We start from the raw sequence: 23,257 nt of genomic DNA, 5'->3' as shown, positions 1-23,257 counted from the left end.
AAGAAGGCAACATTCATGTGGAATGGTTCCGAATGCTCCTCTTGAATAGGGTTATTGAAATATTAATTCAGACTACATAAATCTGAAAACAAGTGAAACAAAGAGGATTTTTCTGGTGGCTAATAAGTGCAAAGAGAATCACTTCTCTTGCTAATGTGGAAAGATATGCATGGTTGCCTTCGACAAATATCTTCAGACCAACTAAAATAGAAGAATGACCCCCTACAAAAAAGGCTCTATTTGTTTCTAAACGTGTACCAATTTCCTAAATTCTTTAATTAATCAGGCTCTCTTAATAGCATTGTTGCAAAGCAGAGGAATAGGAATTAAAAATTTATCAATTAGAAGCATTGTGTGGAAAACCCCTCTAGAGATTTCTAGAACATTAGGGTTTATATCAGAAACGAAGATCTTTTGTTGTTGTTGTTGTTGTTGTGTATTCTTTTCATTGGTGATAGTGCTTATTTATTTATTAATTTTTAACAATTACAAAATAAAAGATGATCTTTTTAATGATGAAACAACTTTGATATATACTAAAAAATCTGCTGTTATCCTCCTTCACCTGCTAACTTCTCCAAGGGAACCTGTGTTTACAGTTTAATGTATCTCCTTCCAGCTTCCTCCATGCCTGTACAAAAATATCTAACCACACACACACATTCAGGAGTTTTGTTATTATTTATTTTTATTAAGATGGGATCACACTCTGCATATGACTACAGTTTGCTTCTCTCACTCAACACACAGTGAAAATACTTCTAGGGCAACACATGTAGATCTCTCTCAGTCTTCCACTTACTGCATAATATTCTATAGAATGATATCGCGCAATTTGTTGCTAGATGGAGCACAGACTATAGGAATAAAGGGTGCAAGGAGACCAGTGAGGAGAGCTACTGTAATAATACAGGAAGAGAGAATGTTACACGGGCCAGAGTGGGAGAGATGAGTGTGGTTAGAAAGGACTGGATTCTGGGTATATCTGGAAGGTAGAACCAGCAGGAGTTGCTGGCATATTGTCCATGGGGTGTGAGAAAGAGGAACCAAGAAAGACTCCAGTGTCTTTCTAGTTCCTACAGGAACTATGTAACACAGGCACTGCTGTTCACTGAGATGGAGGAGACTGAAACACAATATTCCAAATAAGAAAAGTCTTGTTTTTGACCATTTAACTCATGAAAACCAAATAGGTAACTAAGGAACAAAGATCAAAGAGCTGTTAACCTTGCATTGGTATTTTTATTCTTTATGTTCTAGAAGTCAGAAGACACAGTTCATAAGATGTCAAAGGTTAAATCCATTTATTAGCCTAAATGGCATATGCAATGGTTTTCAATCAGGGATCAGGAAACTACAGGGCATGGGTGGCTGCTTGTTTTAGTAAATAAATTTTTTTACTGGAACACAGCCAAGCCATTCATTTACATATTGTCTAGGGCTGCTTTCTCACTACAGCAGTTACAACTGGGACCATACGGCTGGCAAGCTGAAAATATTTACTATGTGACACTTTAAGAAATAATTTGCTAATCTCTGACCTAGATTCAGAGAGGGATACATCAAAATTGTACAAAACAGAACTAGGCTCTTTTAACAGCGAGGTGATCAGAAATACCTTATCAGAATTCAGATTAGTAACATTTCTTTCTGGATGGACATGCGAAAATAGAAGAAAAAAGTTACTCAAGGATTTAGGATAGAACCAGTGATCTCTATTTAGTTCATGTGACAAAAGAAAGCTTTTATTGTATAATATATGTGTAAGAAAAAGTATATGAGTCTGTGTACACACATATGCACACATAAAATATATATATAGAAACATTCCCTGGAAAATACATATAAACCATTAACAGGTTTATGAAACAAACATGGTCTCAGATTCAAATAAATCTGTATTTAAATCCTTGTTCTCCTATTTACTGGCTATTTGGTGATTGCTAGGTTATTTAATCTCCCCGAGTTTCAATACCTCATATAAAAACGGGACTACTAGTACCGTAAATGCAATGTTTTTATGAAAATTAATAAGACAGGGGCGCCTGGGTGGCGCAGTCGGTTAAGCGTCCGACTTCAGCCAGGTCACGATCTCGCGGTCCGCGAGTTCGAGCCCCGCGTCGGGCTCTGGGCTGATGGCTCAGAGCCTGGAGCCTGTTTCCGATTCTGTGTCTCCCTCTCTCTCTGCCCCTCCCCCGTTCATGCTCTGTCTCTCTCTGTCCCAAAAATAAACAAACGTTGAAAAAAAAAAAATTTAAAAAAAAGAAAATTAATAAGACAATGCTTATATAGTGCCTAGTAGAATGGTATTACATAATGAGCACTCAATAAATATATTTTCTTCTTTAAAAAATTTACTAGAATAAAAAACAACAAGAACTCAAAATCTTATTGAGAAAATAGATGATCATAAGGGAGTCTCTTAGAAAATATTGTAAAATATTTTCTTTAAATATCATATTGATATAAAGATAACAAAAAATAACTGAAAACAAAAAGTCCTGTTTCTCATTTTTAATAAAGAAAGAAAAAAAAAGCTTGATGTGTATTTGCAGCTCTGAACCCAGATTTGGGAGATGTTTAGATTATTCTCACAGAAGAAAACACTGTTAATAAATAGTTCAATCATATCTTTCCCAAGTGGACATTATATAGGTTTTAGTAAAAATAAAGAGGAAACATCATGATTTAAACTTAAACAATTAGCAGTGAACAATGTATGACTTTAATTTGCAGTTTACAAGATCCATTCATTGTCTTTGTATTCTACCTAATTCACATAACTGAGCCTTGCTGATGAAGCAGGAGGTGAATTATACAAATCCAACCAGAGAACGTGACGTGCAGCATCTTACATGACACCAATCCTGAACTTTCAAAAAATAAACTGGAAAAAACAACTTAATGTGAGGCAGCTAAGTAAACAAAACAAAGGTCTGGTGACTTTCCTTTCTAATAATCACTGAATTGTCTTTGCTATTAGCTTCTCCATTGGTAAAATGGATAATATTACTTCCTTGGTTTAGGAAAGGTGGAGGGTATAGCATGTCAATCTCTGTTGTTATTAGTTTTCTAACTCTTGGAAATTTATACACATTGCCTAAGTCTTTGTGAATAAAAAGCAAATACTTGTCCAGAATTAGAATATTCCTTGATTTTCCTCCTTCAGTAGCAAGACAACCATGCTCCTTTAATGTTTTTGTAAAGGGAAAAAAACTAAAACACTAAGAACTAAGAAACACTAAAAGCTGTGATTCATGTTCATTTTAAGACAATGACTTAATGCAATCAACCTTTACCCATGATATATTTTTTCTGGCAACAGAAATGCACTGGCATAGAAATGGATACTGGAGCCACTACCTCTGTCTTTCACACTCATGGTCTCACAGTTCTTAACATTTTCTAGGCAGCTCCTCTCATTCAAATGGACTTGCCTCAAAAAGCAAACCTATTTGCCATGTTTGTCCTAATGCATAGATTGAATGAGAAGAGGATGAGGGTGCAGTGGAAGAACAGGTCACAGGACTAGGGAAGGCAGGATGGGACACGGCCACTGGCCACATATGGGTGGACAGTGAATCTATGGGGGTTCCAGATACATAAGCTCTAGAGTCAGATAGGGATCTTCTCTGGGCATTTCCCAGCAATCATCGTGCTATTTTGGGAAGACCTTGAATCCACTTTCTCCAATGAGTGCAACAGATAACCTACTGCTGGTGCCCAGAAGGCTGTTGGTGCCCACAGATTAATTTTCTCCACTTGTACAAGAGGCTTAATCTGAAAGTCAAACTAGCCTTGAAATGGGATATGGAGTACATCCCTCTTTTTTATTCTTATGCTCAAAAAATACCTCAGAATTTTTGTTTAAAAAAATGCAAATATTATTACATATTAATAACTAGAGAGAAGGAGACAAGTGAATCACAACCCCCAAAGAACTAAAAACTATTCCAGTAAAGCCTCATTTGCAGGGCAGGTGTCCTTGATAATTCTGTCCTGAATTTTAAGCACTGATTGGGATTCCTTTTTATCCCCCATAATGATGAATATAAAAACATATAGATTTAATACATTAGAATATTTCCCAAGTCAGTCATAAGCCAAACTTTGTACAACTAAGTGACTACAAGAAAACATCTAATTTTATCAGCAATTTTGAACTTAAGAAAATTAAGACATTATAGCGATTTCTTCATTTACTTTTGTATACTACTTTTGATAAACATATATCCTAAGTAAATGCTGTTTATAAGGGAAGTTATGATACTGGCTTGATCTTTTAAAACTGATTTTTGTTTGTTTGTTTGTTTTGAGGGAAAGTATGCACACATGAGTGGGGGAGGGACAGAGAGAGAAAGAATTTTTTAACCTATTTTCTTCTTTTTAAAATATAAATCCAAGTTAGTTAACAAAGAGCGTAATAATGATTTCAGAAATAGAATTTAGTGAATCATCACTTAGGTATTACACGCAGTGCTCATCCCAACAAGTGCCCTCCTTAATGCCCATTGCCCATTTAGCCCACCCCACCACCCAATACCTCACAAGCAACCCTCAGTTTGTTCTCTGCATTTAAGAGTCTCTTATAGTTTGCCTCCCTCTTATTTTTCCTTCTCTTCCCCTATGTTCATCTGTTTTGTTTCTTAAATTCCACATATGAGTGAAATCATACAGTATTTTTCTTTCTTTCACTTATTCTACTTAGCCTAATATACTCTAGTTCCATCCACGTTGCTGCAAATGATAAGATTTCATACCTTTTGATTGCCAAGTAATATTCTAGTGTGTGTGTGTGTGTGTGTGTGTGTGTGTGTGTGTGTGTGTGTATTTACGTATATGTATACACACACACACCACATCTTCTTTATCCGTTTATGAGTCGATGGACATTTAGGCTCTTTCCATAATGTGGCTATTATTGATAGTGCTATAGGCATTGGGGTGCATGTGCCCCTTTGAAACAGCATTTTTGTTATCCTCTGAATAAATGGCTAGTTGGCCAATTGCTGGGTTGTAGGTAGGTCTATTTTTGATTTTTTGAGAAACCTCTATACTGTTTTCCAGAGCGGTTGGGGGAGAGAGGATCTTAAGCAGGATCCAAGCCCAGCACAGAGCCCAAGGCAGGGCTCGATCTCACAGACCTTGAGATCATGACCTGAGCCAAAATAAGAGTCCGATGTTTAACTGACTGAGCGACCCAGGTGCCTCTGAAACTGATTTTTTAAACAGGTGCAGTAAGAAAAGTCTACAAAAGCTAGGTTCTTATTACACGTTTCTATGCATAGGGAAAGCAAAGGTAATCTCTTTTTATGTCAGAGAATGAAAAGTTAAAATATATTAGTAAACATTTTCTAATAGTTGTCCAATTTTGAGAAAAAAGCAAAGCGAAACACTGTGGGAAGCTTTTGAGAAAATCTCACAGGAGTAATTTGTTCATCATGGTTTTATTTCAATGACTACATTCTTTCAGTGTTATTTTAAAATAAGTGATAACTTTAGACTCTAAGGTTTTTCAGCTTGATGTTCAGGGATATCAGATATAATCTTTAAACTCAGAATTTTTCCATTTCCTGCTCTTCTTGGTGATAGACATTTGTGCTCACGAACACAGGGGAAGGCTGCCTTCTGATTTCAAAGCATAATCTGTGACTCTTCAAAAGACAAATACAGAATGCGACAAGAATCTGCAAGAGGTTCAGAAAGGAAAAGTGTACTCCTTTTTAATTCTCAAACTGCTCCCAAAATAAGGGAGGAAAATGACCACATTAGTGACAGCCTAACATATCCTAATGTAAAGAAATTCAATTGTTACATGATTTCAAGTTATTAGGTTCAAAGAAAATATTTAATTCTATAAAATTATATTTTTACAAATTAATTTACATTTGTAAGTCCTTACCAAGACTACAGAGGGCCTAAGAGCAGAGATAACAAATAAATAAAATGTTATTTAAACCTAGGATTTGAAAAGACTTATGTTAGGTAAGAGTGATTTTTTTAAATAAGGTCAATGTATAAAGTCTCCAGCAAAATGAAGAAATCCAGGATAATTTCGAATTGATGTTAAAAAAAATAAGACTTTATACTGATGAAATGGCTTTTGGTAATTGCTTTTCTAAGCAGTATGAAAAATATATAAGAACTTTGAGAAAAACATATTCATCCTCAGTGTTCCTTCATTCTCTGATCATGAGAGCCATTTTTAATAGAAATAACTTCTGGGGAATGGGCACACTGCAAGAGTGACTTCCGCACTTACTTCTTCCTGCCCAGGTTTCTCTTGTCCAGGTTCATGCTTTCTATTTTTCTTCATTTGGCTAACTTTCCTCTCTTTCAAAATTATTACAATGTTTTACCTTCCCCACAAAGTTATTTCCGAAAGCATAAAGGCTGGAAATTTCTTTCTTATCTTAAGACTCTGGTGCCTGGGTGGCTCAGTCATTTAAGCGTCTGACTCTTGGTTTCAGCTCAGGTCATGATCTCATGGTTTGTGGGTTCAAGACCCTCATCGGGCTCTGCAATGACCGTGTGGAGCCTGCTTGGGATTCTCTCTCTGTCCCTCTCTCTTTGCCCCTCCCCTGCTCTCTCTCTCTCTCTCAAGAATAAATAAATAAAAACTTTAAAAAAAATACAAAAAAAAAAAACTCATTCACATTTCCCTCAACATACAGAATAACAATAATGATACAAGTTCAGAGTTCATGAGAACTTATCACATGCATGGCACCTGAACATGCCGCTGGGATTATCTTGCTCAGTCCACAAAATAGTCCTGGGTAAGGACAATTATTATTCCATCTATAGATGAAGGAGCAGGACCCGCTGGTTAAAAACCACACCATAGTTGACACCACAAGAGCTGGGACAAGCATGCTCTCAACATGGCCCTGAAGTCTACATAACACACCAGATTTGGCTTAGACTTAGACAACAGACTTTATATAAAATCGTCATGATTATGCCTCATTTATTTTGTTTTTAAAATGGACATTTGTCCATGCACATCAAATTGATGATAGCACCTTACTGTGACCATCAACTGGCAGTTTATCAAATTGCTTTGTTTGTTGATATGAATTGGCGACAGCAAAAGCCCGCAGGGTCTTTGGTGAGAAAAGGAAGCAAACGAGGACGAAAAAGTGCTAAGAGAAGAGCCTCAAGACACTACACTCTGCACCTTTGTTGCGTCTGAAGCCTGTGCCATCAGAAACCAGATGTGCTTACTTTGCCTCTACTCTAGGCTACTTAGCTGCTTTCTCTTCTCCTTCTCTTCCCAAAGTCTGAGAACATACAGATTAGTAAGAAATTTATTAAAGAAGACAGAAATTATTTTTTAAAATTTCCAGTCACAGAAGACAGTGAGCTTATCTTGAATATAAAATTGACATTGCAATAGGTAATTAAACTACCTTCCCCAGACTCTCCAGAGCTGGTTCAATGAGAGTACTCTTTAAAGGTTGCTCTGGAGTCTATGATATGGCTGAATGGATTGCAACTCAGAGACCTGACATGACTGGAGATTTTTTGGTAACGCACTAATTTGTCCTGTATTCCCACCAGCAAAATTAGTTACTTATACTGTGTCAGTATTATAGCTAAATTCTCTCCACCTCTGTTCCGCATCTGTTTGTTTCTCTATTCAAGCCTACCTAACAATCTCAAGTTTCCCAAGGAAAAGTCTTAGAGCAGATTCACTGATGTACATTGTTATTTTGTTATTGCCAAAACTTAAGATATGTGTTATAAAAAAAAATCTGTTGAGTGAATATATCTCTTTAACCAACTTGGTCTGCTTCAATTACTAACTCTTAAGTTTGGGGCCCTCAGTTACTTCTTTCTTTAAATTGTGTTGCTCTTCATGATCTGCTCTTTAAAAAAAAAAAAAAACGATTTTAACTCCTCCATGCCTCTCCCTGCTTTTATGTTTCCTTACTCCTCATTTTCTCATAAGATTTTTAAAATGTTCTGTTCTTCAGATTATAGTTATTTTTTTTGTCCTTTATTTTTGTTCTTGATCATTCTATTCTCTTTAATTTTTTGGGGGGGGACCAACTCTTTTTATTCCTTTCTTTTATTTCTTTCCTCTAATATGTTTCACTTTCCTTTTCTTGCCTTGTAATCTCCATTCCTCTAAGTATCTGTGTGAAATTTGGTTTCATCTGCTTTTTGGGAAAAGAATACTTTCTCTACCAAAAGTACTCATACTATCACAACTCCTGGTCTTCCTCACCAACAACACCAAGTTCAGGAAGGAAATGGGTTTCTGTGTCCATCTCCTCCCGGCTACACTCAGTAGGGAGTATAATTCATTTCTCAGGAAGGTTTCCAAGGTATAGCTAGATTGGCTGGATCACGTGAGTAAATACTCTTGGTATTTACATGATGGGGGAAGTGGAAGAAACCTTCAACAACCAGTTCCGAGCTGATGAGGCAGCACAACTGAATCACTTACTCTGTTAGGTAGTTTCAGTTACAAGTCAGAACTTGTACACCCAACTCAACCTGGTTGAAACAAAAAGCCTAATGTAACTGAAAACTTCCTAAGTAGCAAGGTCACCTAGAACATCTGTTCTTTCCCTGTCTCTGCATTACCTTCTATGGTATTAGTTTTACTCTAGGCACGGTTGCCCTCACGGATGCAGCAGACCCTAAGAGTGCATGCCTCCTGCTCACATGCAACAGACAAATGCATTCTCAGCAAAAGTCTTGAGATTTAATAGTACTGTTCTAGGTCACACACCTTCTTCTGAACCAATTAGTGTGGGAGGGGAGATGGGATGCAGTGATTGGCTAATCCTCACCCTCTAGATCTTGGGTAGAAAGCTCCTGGAAACCACATGGTTTAAAGAGAAGGAGCAACGAGGAGACGTCTGCTGGGAAGGTGACCAGAAAATGCTCACTGAATAAGGCAAAAACTGGATGCAGATGGTGGAGAATAGCAAGCTATAACTTCATGTAAGTTCTTTTGCCAAGGACTTATTTTTATAATTATAAAATTATAAAAATGAGTAAACACATTTTATTTTATGAAAATTGATCTTCTCTACATTTTTTTAAAATAATCAATTCCTCTAGGAATCTTTCTGACAATATTGACTCCAACATAGTTACCTATTATTACTATTGTTAAATAACTTAAATGTTATTTCTGTAAAATAACAGGAAGAAAAAACAGAATAATAACGAACCATGACAAATGACTACTTGAGAAAATAACTTTTTCCTGGGGGAAAAGAGGGCTTAAAGGCCAATTAGTGGATTTAAAAAAAAATCAGTTTTAACATAAAGCAAATATAGGTGAAAAAAAAAACTTTTAAAAGTCAAAAGAGAGTGGGATGCTTGGGTGGCTCAGTCAGTTAAGCGTCCAACTTCGGCTCAGGTCATGATCTCACGGTTTGTGGGTTTGAGCCCCTTATCAGGCTCTGTGCTGACAGCTCAGAGCCTGGAGCCTGCTTTGGATTCTGTGTCTCCCTCTCTCTGCCCCTCCCCTGGTCACATTCTGTCTGTCTGTCTCTCTCTCAAAAACAAATAAACATTAAAAAAATTTTTAAAAAAGTGAAAAGAGATAAGAAGGAGCACTCTCCACAAGTGAGCAACTGTCACTGCTCTCTCCTATTCCCAATCTCATTACACCTCTTCTGACTATGTACTAAATAAACAGCTTATGGAATTAAAGGCCAGGACACTAACAACTGAATGTACAGAAAAGTCATCTGCCTGGTCATGTGAGAATGGGCAGGGGTGGGGGTGAGGGTCCTTTTACAATAGTAAAGTAGTTATTTATAGATAGCTAGATTATACACAGGTTTTCAAACAAATGAATGTCAATCCTTAGGCGCCCAAAAAAGGACCATGTGTATTTTCTTAGAGCTTCTGGATGTCAATTTCAAAGGAATTCTCTCCGACTTTTGTTTTTTCAATACTTAAAAAAAAAAAAAAAAAAAAAAAAAGGAAAGGAAACTAGAATGTTATCTGCAACAATGAGTCATCAGTCACTGCAGCTCTACAACACCCAGGTCTCTCCCCGTCTCCACAGCCCTTCAAAAGAAGAAGACTATCTTTTAATGACACACATAAATCCCCGCAGTGCCTGACTACAAAGCATAATTAATTCTGGCCTTTTTATGCCTAATGAGACACCTTGCACACACCACAGCACTGAGTTTGAGCTTCTTCTAAAACAGGGAAAACCTTGGCAACAACCTAGTTTTACTCAAAATACTCTATAGGGCGTACTTGTATGAGCTCTGCCATTATTTCTTCAAAATATATTTTTTTTATAACAAGCAAATCACACCAAAGAAAACTCACAATCAACCACCTGTTTGAACAGTTTTCTTAAAAGTGTGTGATGTTTTGTTTTTCAAATTCTTGGCAGGAAAACACATGCTTTTATTTCTCAATTTGTGGCTGTGATAGAAGGGTATTTAAATAATTTCTTAGATGCAGCTGCTCAATATCATTTCCCTTTATTAGAATAATTTTTCATATTTTAATACATCCTTACATGCTGCATTACAGAGGCTATTAGTCCACTGAGAATTTCAAAACATAAATTTCCAAGGTTCCATTTCAAAACACAAATAACAATATGAGTAAAATTTTTAAAAAAGAAATTTAACCGAAAGATTTACCCTGAAAGATTTACTCCTCTTTATAATATTCAATTATTCTGGGCCTACCTGAGGAGTCCTGAAATCAAATGCCTACTTTCAAAGAAGTTACTACTGCTGTAAATGCACTTTCCCTGCTTCAGTTACAGATAGTATACAGAACAAGGAATCATGAAATGCAGAATGCCTCTCACCTGTTTAGGCGTGACTCCAGGCATGTGAACATCCAACGCGAAATCTGATGAATCAATAGGAATTACTGGTCTGGTGGTACCAAGACATTCATTGGAAAAGGATCTGGTACTTTCTTTAAACCTTGAAAAAGAACATTTCAATATCCTTGAACATAATGGAATTTTAACATGAGAAGTGGGGAAAAAAAGAATTCTAAGATCTTAAGATAAAAGATTATTCATTTAGTTCCAAAGATAAGTCTAAAAGATGTAATGACTATATAATGTTCTAAAACATCAGAATTGCATTTTATAGTCTAGGAGCAACATATGCCCAACTTGGAAACAAAATATCATCAAAGCGAGCGAGCAGGCTGGCTACATTTAAAACTCCATTCAATAAAAGCTTGTCAAAACATATATTTGTTTCTACTCAATACAGTATTCATAAATTAGAAATCAACACAGGCATATCAATTTTCTAATGGCATAAACATTAACTATAACCAAGTAAAAATTTTGTAACTATTTTGTGAGTATCCAGGATCACTAGCCAGAAACAAAACACCAACAATAATATTGCTAGTAGGCATAGCTGTATGAGGGAGGGAAAAAGACTGCGATGTGAATTACAAATGTACAAGTGCATGAATATTTAATATGGTAATTATGAGGAGTGTATATACAGCTCAATGTTTTCTCCTGAGCTATTACAGTCCATGATCTGCTTCTCCCCACCACTTATCTATCTTGATATTTTATTCTTCAGGCTGTTTTAAACAAGAAAGCATTCAAGTCTAAACGACTCTACTGTAGTTTCTGAAATATCTCCCGGAGAGGGAGTGATTAGTATTGGCAATCACAACTTCTAATTGGAGTTTTGAAAGCCAGTGCAGCCTGGCGACAATACAGTGGGCTTTTTCTGTACGAGGGACTTTACAACAAGTTACTGTGCTAAAATCCCAAGTCGTTTCAGCCAAGTAAATCAACCTCGCATATTTCCACAACACTCTGGTTCATAAAAGTGATTACATTTTCAACAGCATGCACAGGAACCATCCAAACAACATCCCGCCCGTCTGAAAAAACACACACCCACCTCTTAAAGACTGAAAGCGGGCTTCTGAAACCCAAACAGCTGCTTGGGAAAACAAGAAGGAGAGCAAGCAGGCTCAGCACGCCAGCCATGTCCTCGCCGCTCCGGCCCCGCCGGGAGAGGACCCGGCGGCAGCGCAGCGCTCGCCTGGGGCCGGCGGTCGGGCAGCGGCGCCGCCAGCAGCCGCTACTTCATGGCCCGGGCGCGGCGGGCGTCCTGCGGCGGCCGCACACCATCTGCCCGCGGGAGCGGCGAGCCGGGCGAGGTGAGGTGCCTGGATCACCAGCCGCACGCACAAGCCCCTGGGTAGGCGGTACTTTTGTCCGGTCCGCGAGCGGAAGCTTTCCAGCCTCCAGAGCTCCCTTCTGCCCCGGTGCTGGGGCTAGTGGTGCGGGCGCCTTATCACTCGGGAATGACAGGGACTGTGAGGGCTATCGCACGAACGCGCGTCAGTCATCATTCAGAACCTGCAAAAATAGAAGCAGATAATGGATGACTAACACATTACAGCATTTGTCCTCAGCAAATCCCAGCTGAGGTTCTTTAACACATTAGGAGTTTTCACAAGCTTGAGCCCAAGCCTGGGGAAAATGCTGGTCTGTTGATCTCCCTCCCCCACGACCAGCCCCCAAGATCTCACAAACCTGCATACCCCCCCCCCATTCTGGCTTTTGCTCTTTCTTCCTCCATCACACCCACTCTCTCCTTTTCATTTCCTAACTGTTCCCCCTTTTCCCTTTCTTCCACCCCATTCTCCAGATGTCTTCTCCTTACTGCCTGTATCACTCCCTTCTATTATCAAAAATGCACTTAGTACCTCTGCTGAATGTAAACAAAGTTATTCACACAAACGACAAACTAAGGTACAAGAAAAGGGAAGGAAAAAAAAAAAAACAACTAAGAGAGGCAGAGACAAAGCACTTGGATACAACAGTAATCAAATAGAAAGACTTTGAGAACAAAGGCATGTTTATATACATGCACCAGAGTTACAGATTCCAGGAGAACGGTTCCCCCCTCAAGAATGATCACCAAAGAAGCAATCTCTGAAGTTCTCAGGATAATGTTAAAACAAATAAAAGATCTACAGCTAACATGATATATGAAATGTAAATGCCGATTTTAAAATTCTGCATTGGATACACAAAGTAATAATTTCTTACTTATAAGGCATGCCTCACAAAAGATATACTTTCCTGAATAAAGTTTGGAGATTTACAATGCAATGCAATTAGAAACAGTAGGGAAAAATCTCAGCTGGCCCCCAAATGAATTTCACCTACACAGGGTATGACCAAGAACTTAATAGAAATGAGAAGCCCTGCAGAACTCAGGATTTTAGGAGGAAAAGTCAAATAGGCTAAATTCTGAAAAAGAGGTATGTTGACTTTACTGTTTTTCTGAACTTAACTCAGACTATGCATCGTTTTTAACTTTAGATAGAAGACATTATTTTCATATGTATCATTCGCAATATAAAAATAGTTCCAAAGAAAAATATTTATTATTATTATTTTTAATTTTTTACATATAATTTGAGGTCAAGTAGCTAACATGCAGTGTTCCTTAAAGTTTTATTTTAATCACCAATTATAAACATGGTTTGGGGAAACTCAAATAAATCTATTAGCTAGATGAATAAAAGTAAAAACAAAAAATCAGTAAGATCATATAGAAGTACATCACAATAATACATTAGCCTCTAAATTATCTTTTGGAATGCACAAGATATTGAGCTAATTGAAAAAAAAAAAAACACACCTAACAATCAAACAAAAAACAAAGTTAAAACAAAAAAGCATGCACTAACGTTAAATTAAATCAGAAAACCTCATGATCAGTGCTTTCCAGAAGAATACTTTACACCAAATACAAATAAAATGATTGAATATCTGACCAATCCAAGGGGTGCTTGGGGCTCACCAGCACCCAAAAGACCACAATTAACTTACACAAGCAATGACATTTTTAAAAGTCTGATGATATTTGCTTGAACTTTCTCTTTGGTTTGCTGTTTGAGATTTCAGCAACAAAAACCTTCAACTTTGTCTGAATCCTGTGGGTAAAGGAAAGAAGTCCTTATGGGGGAAGAGAAAAAACAGGCCCGAAGGCTATAGTATTGCCTCTGCCAGCAAGAAAATATAATCCTGTCTAATGACAATACTTCCCATTCCCTGGTGTTCTTTTTTTCTTTTTTTTGTAAACGTATGTGAAGAAGGGATTATATTTTATTATTTCATGCAGAACAGGATTCAAGGACAGTCCTTCTTCCAGTTGGCAGGGAGATATGGTATTATACAAACACTTGAAACAAATTCAGTATTCAAATTCTTTAACAGGAACACATCCTTAAGTACTAGCCTTTGAAAAAATATTCCACTTATCTCTTTGATTGATTTTATTACCTTTGATGTCCCTAAAACACCCATTAAAAGAAAAGGGAACTAAAGTTGTAGGTAGAAGCAAAGCTGGTATTTACAGCCATGAACTGAACAGAAGGTCCCATCGAAATGAAAGCTAATTACTCTTTGGTTCTTGATGCCTTGTAAACTAAAGACAAAATACAAATCACCATATGAAAAAAAAAAGTGTAACCATTTCATTTGTTATTTTCTAATTCCTGAAAGTTGTGGAATATATAATATCCAAATCTTAGTAGTCTTTATTCAGTAGTTGAAAAATTGAAAATATATTTCCTTGAGATAATCCATTCCCTCATCCAAAAAAAACACAATACTGAATTTCATATCCTGTTCAAAATGTTGGAATATATATTTGGGTTTTGTAACATGAATAAAATGAAAAGACAATATAGTCTACTAAGGGGGATGAGAACTTAACACAGTTAATATAAGATATGTTTAGAATGTAGTATTCCTATACTATACTATAGTACTATAAAAAGGACTCAGGGAATTTTGAGGAAGAAAAGATAATTTTAACCTTCAAGAGGAGAATAAGAAAAAGAGAAAGGTATAGGAGTTGCCAATGGAAGTGGGAGTTTGGAGGGTCAGGTTTCCACTGTGGGGAGATGGACACACATAGTCCAAGTTGAGGGACGGGCAGGGGCAGAGGCGCCCAAGTGGGGAGTGGACGATATGTTTGAAAAATAAGTGACAAAGATTCTGCCTCCTAGACTAAAGCTGCAGACCCAGAGTTACTATTTTATTTGTAATACAAAGCTAATATTCTGTTTCCATGTCCATAAATTTGTAGCAAGAATGATGTAAACTTTATACAGTACAGAATATTAATTTCAAGAACAGTAACATTATGAAGTTAAGTACAGCCTAGTAGAAAGGACCATAAAATGAATTTGGCTTTTACAAAGTCAGAATTCCATTCCTTTCAATTTTCATTTGGAAAAAAAAAAAGTAGTTGAAATCTGTAATTGACCAAAGAATCAAATAAATACATTGGCCATTAATTCCTTTATTCAACAAGAGAACCAAGATAGCACAGTGGCAAAGAACAAGTAAACCAAAGGAAAACTGCCTGGATCCCTGGCTCCATCCTTTCATAGCCTTGTGAAACTGGGCAAGTACCTAGCCTCTCTTTGCCTCAGTTTCCTCAAAAGTAAAATGGATAATCCTACTACCTATTCTTGGGCTGTTACAAGAAGTACATGAAATTTATATCCTTAGAACAGTGCTAGACATATAATAAATGTTCACTATTACTGTTCTTGCAACAAATATTTATTGAGTGCCTAAGACTGCTTAATGCTGGGGATGGTGATAATCAAGACAGATAAAGTTCTCACTTTTATAGAGATTAATTTCTAGTGGGGGGAAAAAACAAATGAAAATAACTACCAAATTATAAATTTCATTTTCTTTTACGAAGATTTTATGTGGTTTCCTACAATGACTTATGATTAAACTGATTAAAGGATGCATATCTACTCACATAGCAATTCAACTCTCCGCATTTATTCTTAAGCAAAAATTGAACAAGAGCACAAACATGTTTAAAGTGATATTTACTGACATGGTTTATAATAACAAAGAACTGGATATTTATAATAAGCAAAGAATTGAAATCAGTTCAAATGCTCATCAATGAGAGAATGGCAAAAAGCTTTTTTTTTTTTTAATATTAAAACTTGAATACTATGAATCCCTTTTAAAAAGGACAAGAGGGGAGCCTAAGTGGCTCAGTCAGTTGAGTGTTGGAGTCTTAGTTTCAGCTCAAGTCATGATGACAAGATTCCTGAGTTCAAACCCCGCAATGTGTCAGTGTGGAGCCTGCTTGGGATTTCTCTCTCTCTCTCTCTCTCTCTCTCTGCCCCTTCCCAGCTCACACACTCTTTCTCTCTCTCTCTAAATGAATGATAAATAAAGAAATAAACAAACAAACAAACAAACAAATAGGACAAGGTGGGTCTATTTTTATAGGCAAGGTCATATTCTATGACATATTGTTTTTCTTCTTGCATAATTAAAAAAATGTTTAAACAATATCAAACTTACAAAATGTTGCTGTGGAGCTAACCAGTGACTGCTGCGCCACTGGAGCACCTTAGAAATGTTGCAAGTACAGTTACAAAGAATTTTTTTCCTTTAACCATTTGAGAGTAAATTGCTGACATGGTGCCTCATCATCCCTGAAAACTTCTGTATGTATTTCCTAAAGCACGTTCCACTACATTATCACAATGCAGTCATCAAAATAAACATATTCACACTTACACATTACTACCATCTAATCCTCAGTCTCCAGATGTTGCCAACTATCTCAATAATATCTCTAAGAGCAAAAGTCCAGTTTAGAATCAAGCCTTATGTGTACAGTTATCATGTATCTAGTCTCCTTCATGCCAAGATAGTTTCTCAGTCTGTCTTTACTTTTTGTGACCTTTACTCTACTGAAGATTTCAAGCCAGTTATTTCGCAGAATGCCTCTCAATTAGTATTTGTTATCTTTTCCATAAGGACTAGATTCTGGTTGTGCATCTCTGGTAGGAATATCACAGAAGGTTATGTATCCGTATTTTTTCAATGTATCTGTGTTAGTTGTCCATTGAAGCATATCAAATTATCCCCAAACTTAGTACTTGAAAACAACAAATATTACCTCAAATAGTTTCTGTGCATAAGGAAAAGAAGAAGGTTAGTGGGGTGATTTTCTCACGAAGTTACAATCAAGATGTTGGCAAGGGCTACAGTCAACTGAAGGCTTGAAGGATCTGCTTGCCAGGTGGCTTACTCACCTTGGATGAGTAAATTAGTGCTGGCTGTTAGCAGAAACAACCTGTCCTCACTATGTGGCCCTCTCTTCAGGGCTGCCTAAGGGCCTTTACAACATGGCAGCTGCCCTCCGCCAGAGTGAGCAAGGTCTTTTAGCATCTAGCATCAGAAGTCACATGCCGTCATTTCTATAATATCCTATGGTTACACAGGTCAGTCCCACTCAGGGTGTACAAAAACTACCCAAGGGCATGAATACCAGAAGGCAAGGATCATCTTCTTGGAAGCTGGCTACAACAGCCTCTCATGAGATGTCATGCAATTTTAATTTGTCTCATTACTGATGATGTTAAATCATTTGATTAAGGCGTGTCTTCCAGGCTTTTCCACTGTAAAGGTGTTTTTCCCTTTGTTATTAATTTTTTTGGTGGAAAATTTTTTAACTTTGTAAACATTATAATTCTAAGTAAACTTTCATTTTATTTACTATTTATTACATCATAACGGACTCATTTTATTCAGTGGGTTTTAATCTACTAACTTTACTTATTTACATTATTTACTTAGATGCTCAAACAGTCTCAGTTGTGGCCCCCATAAGCTAGCTTTTGTGTCCTTCTGACTTGTCCCATTATCCTTAGAGCACTTTCTTGCTTTTTTGCCTCTTCTCTCATTTGGGCTCAAAACCCTCTTAGCACCAGGGCTTTCTGTTTGTGTTCTTCACCCCACTTGGCCTTCGCTGACATCCTATAGCGGGCTGCTCACACACATGGATGCCCTCTTTACCTTGTTTGGGCTATGGCATCCCATGGAAGGCCACCAACCCACCACATGGACACTCTCCTTCCCTGACGTTGGTTCCATACCCTATGCCAGGCTGCCCTTTCTAAATGCCTAACTTGCTCTGCCCCACATAATAACTGTAGGACTGAATTGTTCAGAAAGAGAAATCAAATTATACAACAATATACACATGCATTTATAAACCTGAAGTAACATAATTCAGTTGTATTTCCAGCGGTTTTCAATGGGGACAGGTGGGGAAAAAGGCAGACCTTCACTTTCCATTTATATGTTTTTGTAGGCTTTCAACTTTTATAAGTTTATGTTACTTTTGTAACCAGAAAAAATATATACAGATATAGATATGCATTTTAAAATATTTTATTGGATATGAATCTATATATTTCAATTTACATGTTAATTTCTATCTGAGTTAGGTTATATTTTGAAAAATGAATAACTCTCCTTTCTTGGCAAGAACTTTATAAGCTAATATTTATGGTGGTTATATGTCCACAATGCAGGATTTCTCCAGCTCAGTACTAGAAACACTTTAGAAAAATACTTCTTTGTTGTAGGGGACTGGCCTGTGCATTACAGCATGTTCAGCAGCATCTCTGGACTCTGCCTACTAGATTTCAGTTGTACTTTCTTCAGTTGTGACAACAAAATGTCTCAAACATTGCCAAATGTCTTCTGGAAGGTAAATCACCTTGGTTGAGAAGCAATGTTGTAATATGGTTCATTAACATGAAATTTAATCTGTAAATCGAATGTGATGCAGTTTCCTTCAAATACATATAATGAGACATAAATTGCCAAAAACAAAAGTGCTTGCAAATATGGAACTTCTAAATAATGGGAAAATAACAATCAAAAAAGCAGGTAACATTTATTGACTTATATGCCAAGTATTGATTTTATACATATTATCTCACTGAATTCTTATGACTTTAAAGTACAGGCTATTATTTTCATTTTATAGATGACAGATCTGAGCCTTAGAAAAATAATTAACTTGCCCTGGTTATATGGCAGTAGGGTAAGGATTCAAATCCTGGCTTTAGACTCCAGAATATATTCTCTTAGTTCCTATTTTTCAACATAAAAAAGACTCTACATTCACAGGGAATGTTTTCTTCAAGAACAAAAAGGCCAAGTCCTCTGAAGATCGTTATTTTATAAACTAATAGCCAATGTTTATTGAGCAACTACTGTGTGCTAGGCACTGTGTGGACAATAAGTTCAACTGAATCCTCACAGCAATTCTACAAAATTCATACCATTATCATTCACATTTTACAGAGTGGAAACTGGACACAAAGAGAACTGGCAATTTACCCAGGGTACATAGCTGAGATTTAACCCAGGCAATCGGATACCATAGTTGAAGACCTTAACTACTCAGCTATCAATGTTACCTAGTCTTATTTTTTTTCATTCACATATTAGGAAGCATTCACATTTCCTCTGTGAATCTACTAACATTACTCATTTAGCTAATTCAGAAAGAACAAATTGAAGATTTATGACTAAAGTCCAAGTCTGGTCCAAAATTAGGTTTCTTTTGGCTTGCATGAATTTTTCCCAACTGAATCTGAATTCTGAGAAAACATTTCAAAATGAAAAGATTTCACATAAAAAGTGTCTTTTGAAGAATTGTAAAATCTGGCATCCTTGGACCCACATTTCCATATGGCAACAATTAACTGAGCCAAGTTGTGTCTTCTTTTTAGACGAGGCCAGTGCTCTGCAGATTGCCGCGGTCCTCACTCCCCCCTATTACTCCCAGATCCTGAAGACAAGAGTAGTTGTTGTAACTGCCACTCAGCATGAAGGTATAGTTGTTGTCTGTCTATTCATTGGAGGTCTTTGTTTTGTTTTGTTTGTTAACATTACTAGCTGGACCCTAAAATCATCTGTGTTGTAACCCCAGAGACACAGCATTTCTCTATGTGAAAAGGTAAACTTGACCCTGTACGTAGGGTAGAGTTTGCCCACTCTGATATACTAAGTTGCTGCTCTTTTTTCTTTTCTTTTCTTTTTTTCTTCTTTTCTTTGTTCTTTTCTTTTCTCTTCCATCCTTTCCTTTCCTTCCTTTCTCCTTTCCTTCTTTCTTTCTTTCTTTTCTTTCTTTTCTTTCTTTCTTTTTCTTTCTTTCCCTTCCTTCCTTCCTTCCTTCCTTCCTTCCTTCCTTCCTTCCTTCCTTCCTTCCTTCCTTTCTCTCGCTCTTCATTACTAAGGCACACCAAATTGAGTGGCATTTTCTGCACGTGGATTTGTTTGGAATTCGTTATTTCAATATGTAGCCAATTTGAAGTATTTTTCACTTGAAAGTCAAAACTGGCTGGGTAACTATAGAATATTTATGTTAAAAAAAATCTCAGGGGTACCATTCAGCATATGATTCTACTGGAATAACAACTTGCCAACAGTAACAAATTTTCTTTTATTTTTTGGTTTCCATGATCAGTACCAGATGCCCTTTAAATATGTTCATTAGTCATCAAATTGCTCAGTCCTGTAAATACTTCCATGGGGGAAAAAAAAGAGACATTATTCTTAATTAAATTTTTCAGCTTTGACTAATATAAATGTTACTTCATAACACATGTATCTAAAGTCACTGCTGGCATATCTTACTGTAAGATAAAACAGATCCCTGAGTTCCAATCAGCACACATCTTTTAGTTCTAAGGACTACATTGGGCAGTCCTCAGGAAACTAGTTTCTTGCACAGGAAAGCATTAACTGTTACTGATGATGTCAGAGAAGTAGACCAGCTCCTCTGTATGCTACTCATTTGCCTAGCAGGTATCTTATTTATTTACAAGCTCAGAGTATCACATAGAATTTAGTTTCAGAAAAAGAACACAAAGCACATCTACAGTTTTCACCATTCTTTTCCTTTAAATATTCCCATCAAGTGCTGGATCACAGGGTGTCAGCCTTCTCCTGCAGAGTTGCTTAGCAAAGTGGAGAGCCCTCAGTGATTTCTGTGCTAACTCACAGAGTTAGATGTGAGGACCTAAACTTACAGGCTATCTCCACTTTAGCCTGTATTAATAAACTCTCTTCGAAAATTAATAAACTCTCTTCTTCCTCTTCAGTGAAGTTTTTAAGAAACTAGTTTGAAACTAATGCCCAAGACCTGAATAAATTTCAAATGTCTTGTGGTTTTCAATAAAGTGTGGATCACTGAAAGGCCCACTGATTTTGCTATTGAAAGGTCTTTTGCATTACCTTTGTAATGCTTCCTTTGTGGGTCTTTGCATTATTATTTTCTCCCATTTTGAAGAGGAAGTTGGTACAGAATGGGGTGGGAGGTACCATATTTAAGCTCAAATATTTAATGCCAGCCACTGGGCTTAGACGGATGTGGTCTATAGTTGGGATCTGCCTCTCCTTCTGTCTTGCAATTATCAACACATTTTTTTTAAACGAGATGTCCTCTTTTGAGGGTTCTTTTTCCTGTTTGATTCTACATCCTTAGGCATGGTTATTTCCAAAGCATTTTACTCCATATTTTGTTAAATGCCTCCTGATGACTTCAGAGGCAGGAGCTATTAACTACACATAAAACCTCAGATCCAGAACATGCTAAAAATAAGTTTAAAAATAAGAATTCTTTTTCTTGATAAGTAAAAAATCTACAGGAAAATGTCTAGATTCCCATTCAAAAATAAGACTTAACTTTATCTTTTGCTTCTTGTGATACTCACATAGAAGCATTTTCTCCCATAGCAGAATTAAATTTTCAAATGATTCTCATGTTTTTCATTTCAAATGTTTCAATCCTTACAATAAAACGCCTATAAACATACCCATTTTTATGACATAAGTTTGTCTGGCTATCCTTTTCTTCAAGCCTCTCAGTTCGATAATTACAGCACTTAACAGTGGTATCTATAATTAGATAATGTTATTATATAATTGAAAAACATGGGAATTTTTCTTAAGGATCATAAAAGAATGTCAAAACATTCTCTCATTTATATAATTTTGCTCAAGTGAGTTTATAGCAACCTAGAGGGATTCTATAAAATCTACGGCACACAGTGCCCCCTCAATCCGTCTCAGCTACATAATTTGAAAGCCACTAACAATAGGAACATGGTTGCTTAAAAACACTTTAAAGTTTTTTATTTTATGGCATAGAAGCTACAATAAAATTTAACTTAATAAGAACAGCATTTGAAACTTTAAATATGCAATCCACCATTGAAAGAAATATAATGTATTAAAGTAGCTGATTTTCAGACATTTTAATTTCTCATCTACAGCAATAGTTTTCTTTGATCAGTGTCCCCAAACTCCCCCATGAACTACCAATGAGGAGCTTCATAATTTTCTTCTGGCTGAAAGGATCAAAGCATTCTTATGTTTGCTAGAACTCTTTGATACCGCTGCACAAACAGGTGGTGAATTTATTTCATTGCTACTAAATCGTTTCTTGCTGCCTTGAGCTTAGGAAGAAGTGGTTTATTTTAACAAGATGCTTACAGACCAGCTCACTCTTCCCCCATTTTTAGTCTTCTTTACAAGGTTTCCCATAGTGATGTGCACTACACCCGGACACTGAAAATGAACGCTGAAAAACGATGAGGCCCGTGACCCTCTGGGCTTGGGAGCACACACCGGGTACAGTCCTGGTGGTACTCCCTCCAGGAGGGGAGGCCTGAGCACACCCTGTTGATTTTATTTGCCTCCTCTTTCCATTATGGAAGTTATAGGCCCTAACCTTGACTTATATTGTAACTAAAAGTTGAGCTTTTAAGTCACAGAAAAATGTGAAATAGACCAATTGTGTTTGCCAATTTTAACCAAAATAAAGAGGCCCACAACAGTACCATACGGAAAATTGGTTCCCATATTTGAAGTAAGAAAACCTCTTTCTAAAATCACAACATTTCATGGACCTATCCATAATAATAAATGATACTTTTAATAATTAAATTATTTAACAGTTAGTACTTGCCAAATGCTAGACAGTGTTCTAAGTACTTCTCATGTATTATTTCATTGAATTATCACAACATCCTATGAACTAGAGTATTATCTTCATTTTACAGATGAGGAAATAGAGGCACAAAGAAGTTAAGGAACTTGCTTGATATTGACAATGGCTGATTCCAGAGGTAGGAGCTATTAAATGCCAGGCTACACTTGATAAAGGCTGTAAGGCTGGTATTTTCTTATTAAGAAAATATGTCAAGGCTAAAAAAACTATTACTGACTAATGATTTTCAACGAATTTCTATTTTATTCCCAATATAACTAAAACCAGTAATACACATAAGCATGAGACATGATATTTCCCATCTCACAACGCCTGCTTTCTATCGGTGACTCCAGGCTAAATCTCAAAATCTCTCTCCTCCAGCAGACTCTGAACCCAAA

The 23,257-nt window shown here is 36.7% G+C and overlaps 1 protein-coding gene across 1 annotated transcript in view; it reads right to left on the bottom strand.

Annotated features, from left to right (window-relative positions):
* PAM (peptidylglycine alpha-amidating monooxygenase) overlaps positions 1-23,257 on the bottom strand; it is a 232,832-nt gene that overhangs the window by 137,272 nt on the left and 72,303 nt on the right. The window contains 2 exon segments of the mRNA XM_030325845.1: positions 10,811-10,931; positions 11,889-12,352. Of these exon segments, the coding sequence (XP_030181705.1) occupies positions 10,811-10,931; positions 11,889-11,977 (210 nt within the window). The 5' untranslated portion in view covers positions 11,978-12,352.

This window comes from Lynx canadensis, chromosome A1 (assembly GCF_007474595.2).
Source record: "Lynx canadensis isolate LIC74 chromosome A1, mLynCan4.pri.v2, whole genome shotgun sequence".
NCBI lineage: Eukaryota > Metazoa > Chordata > Mammalia > Carnivora > Felidae > Lynx > Lynx canadensis.
Note: the sequence above shows the minus strand (reverse complement) of the source record. Positions and strands in the feature narration are given on the sequence as shown.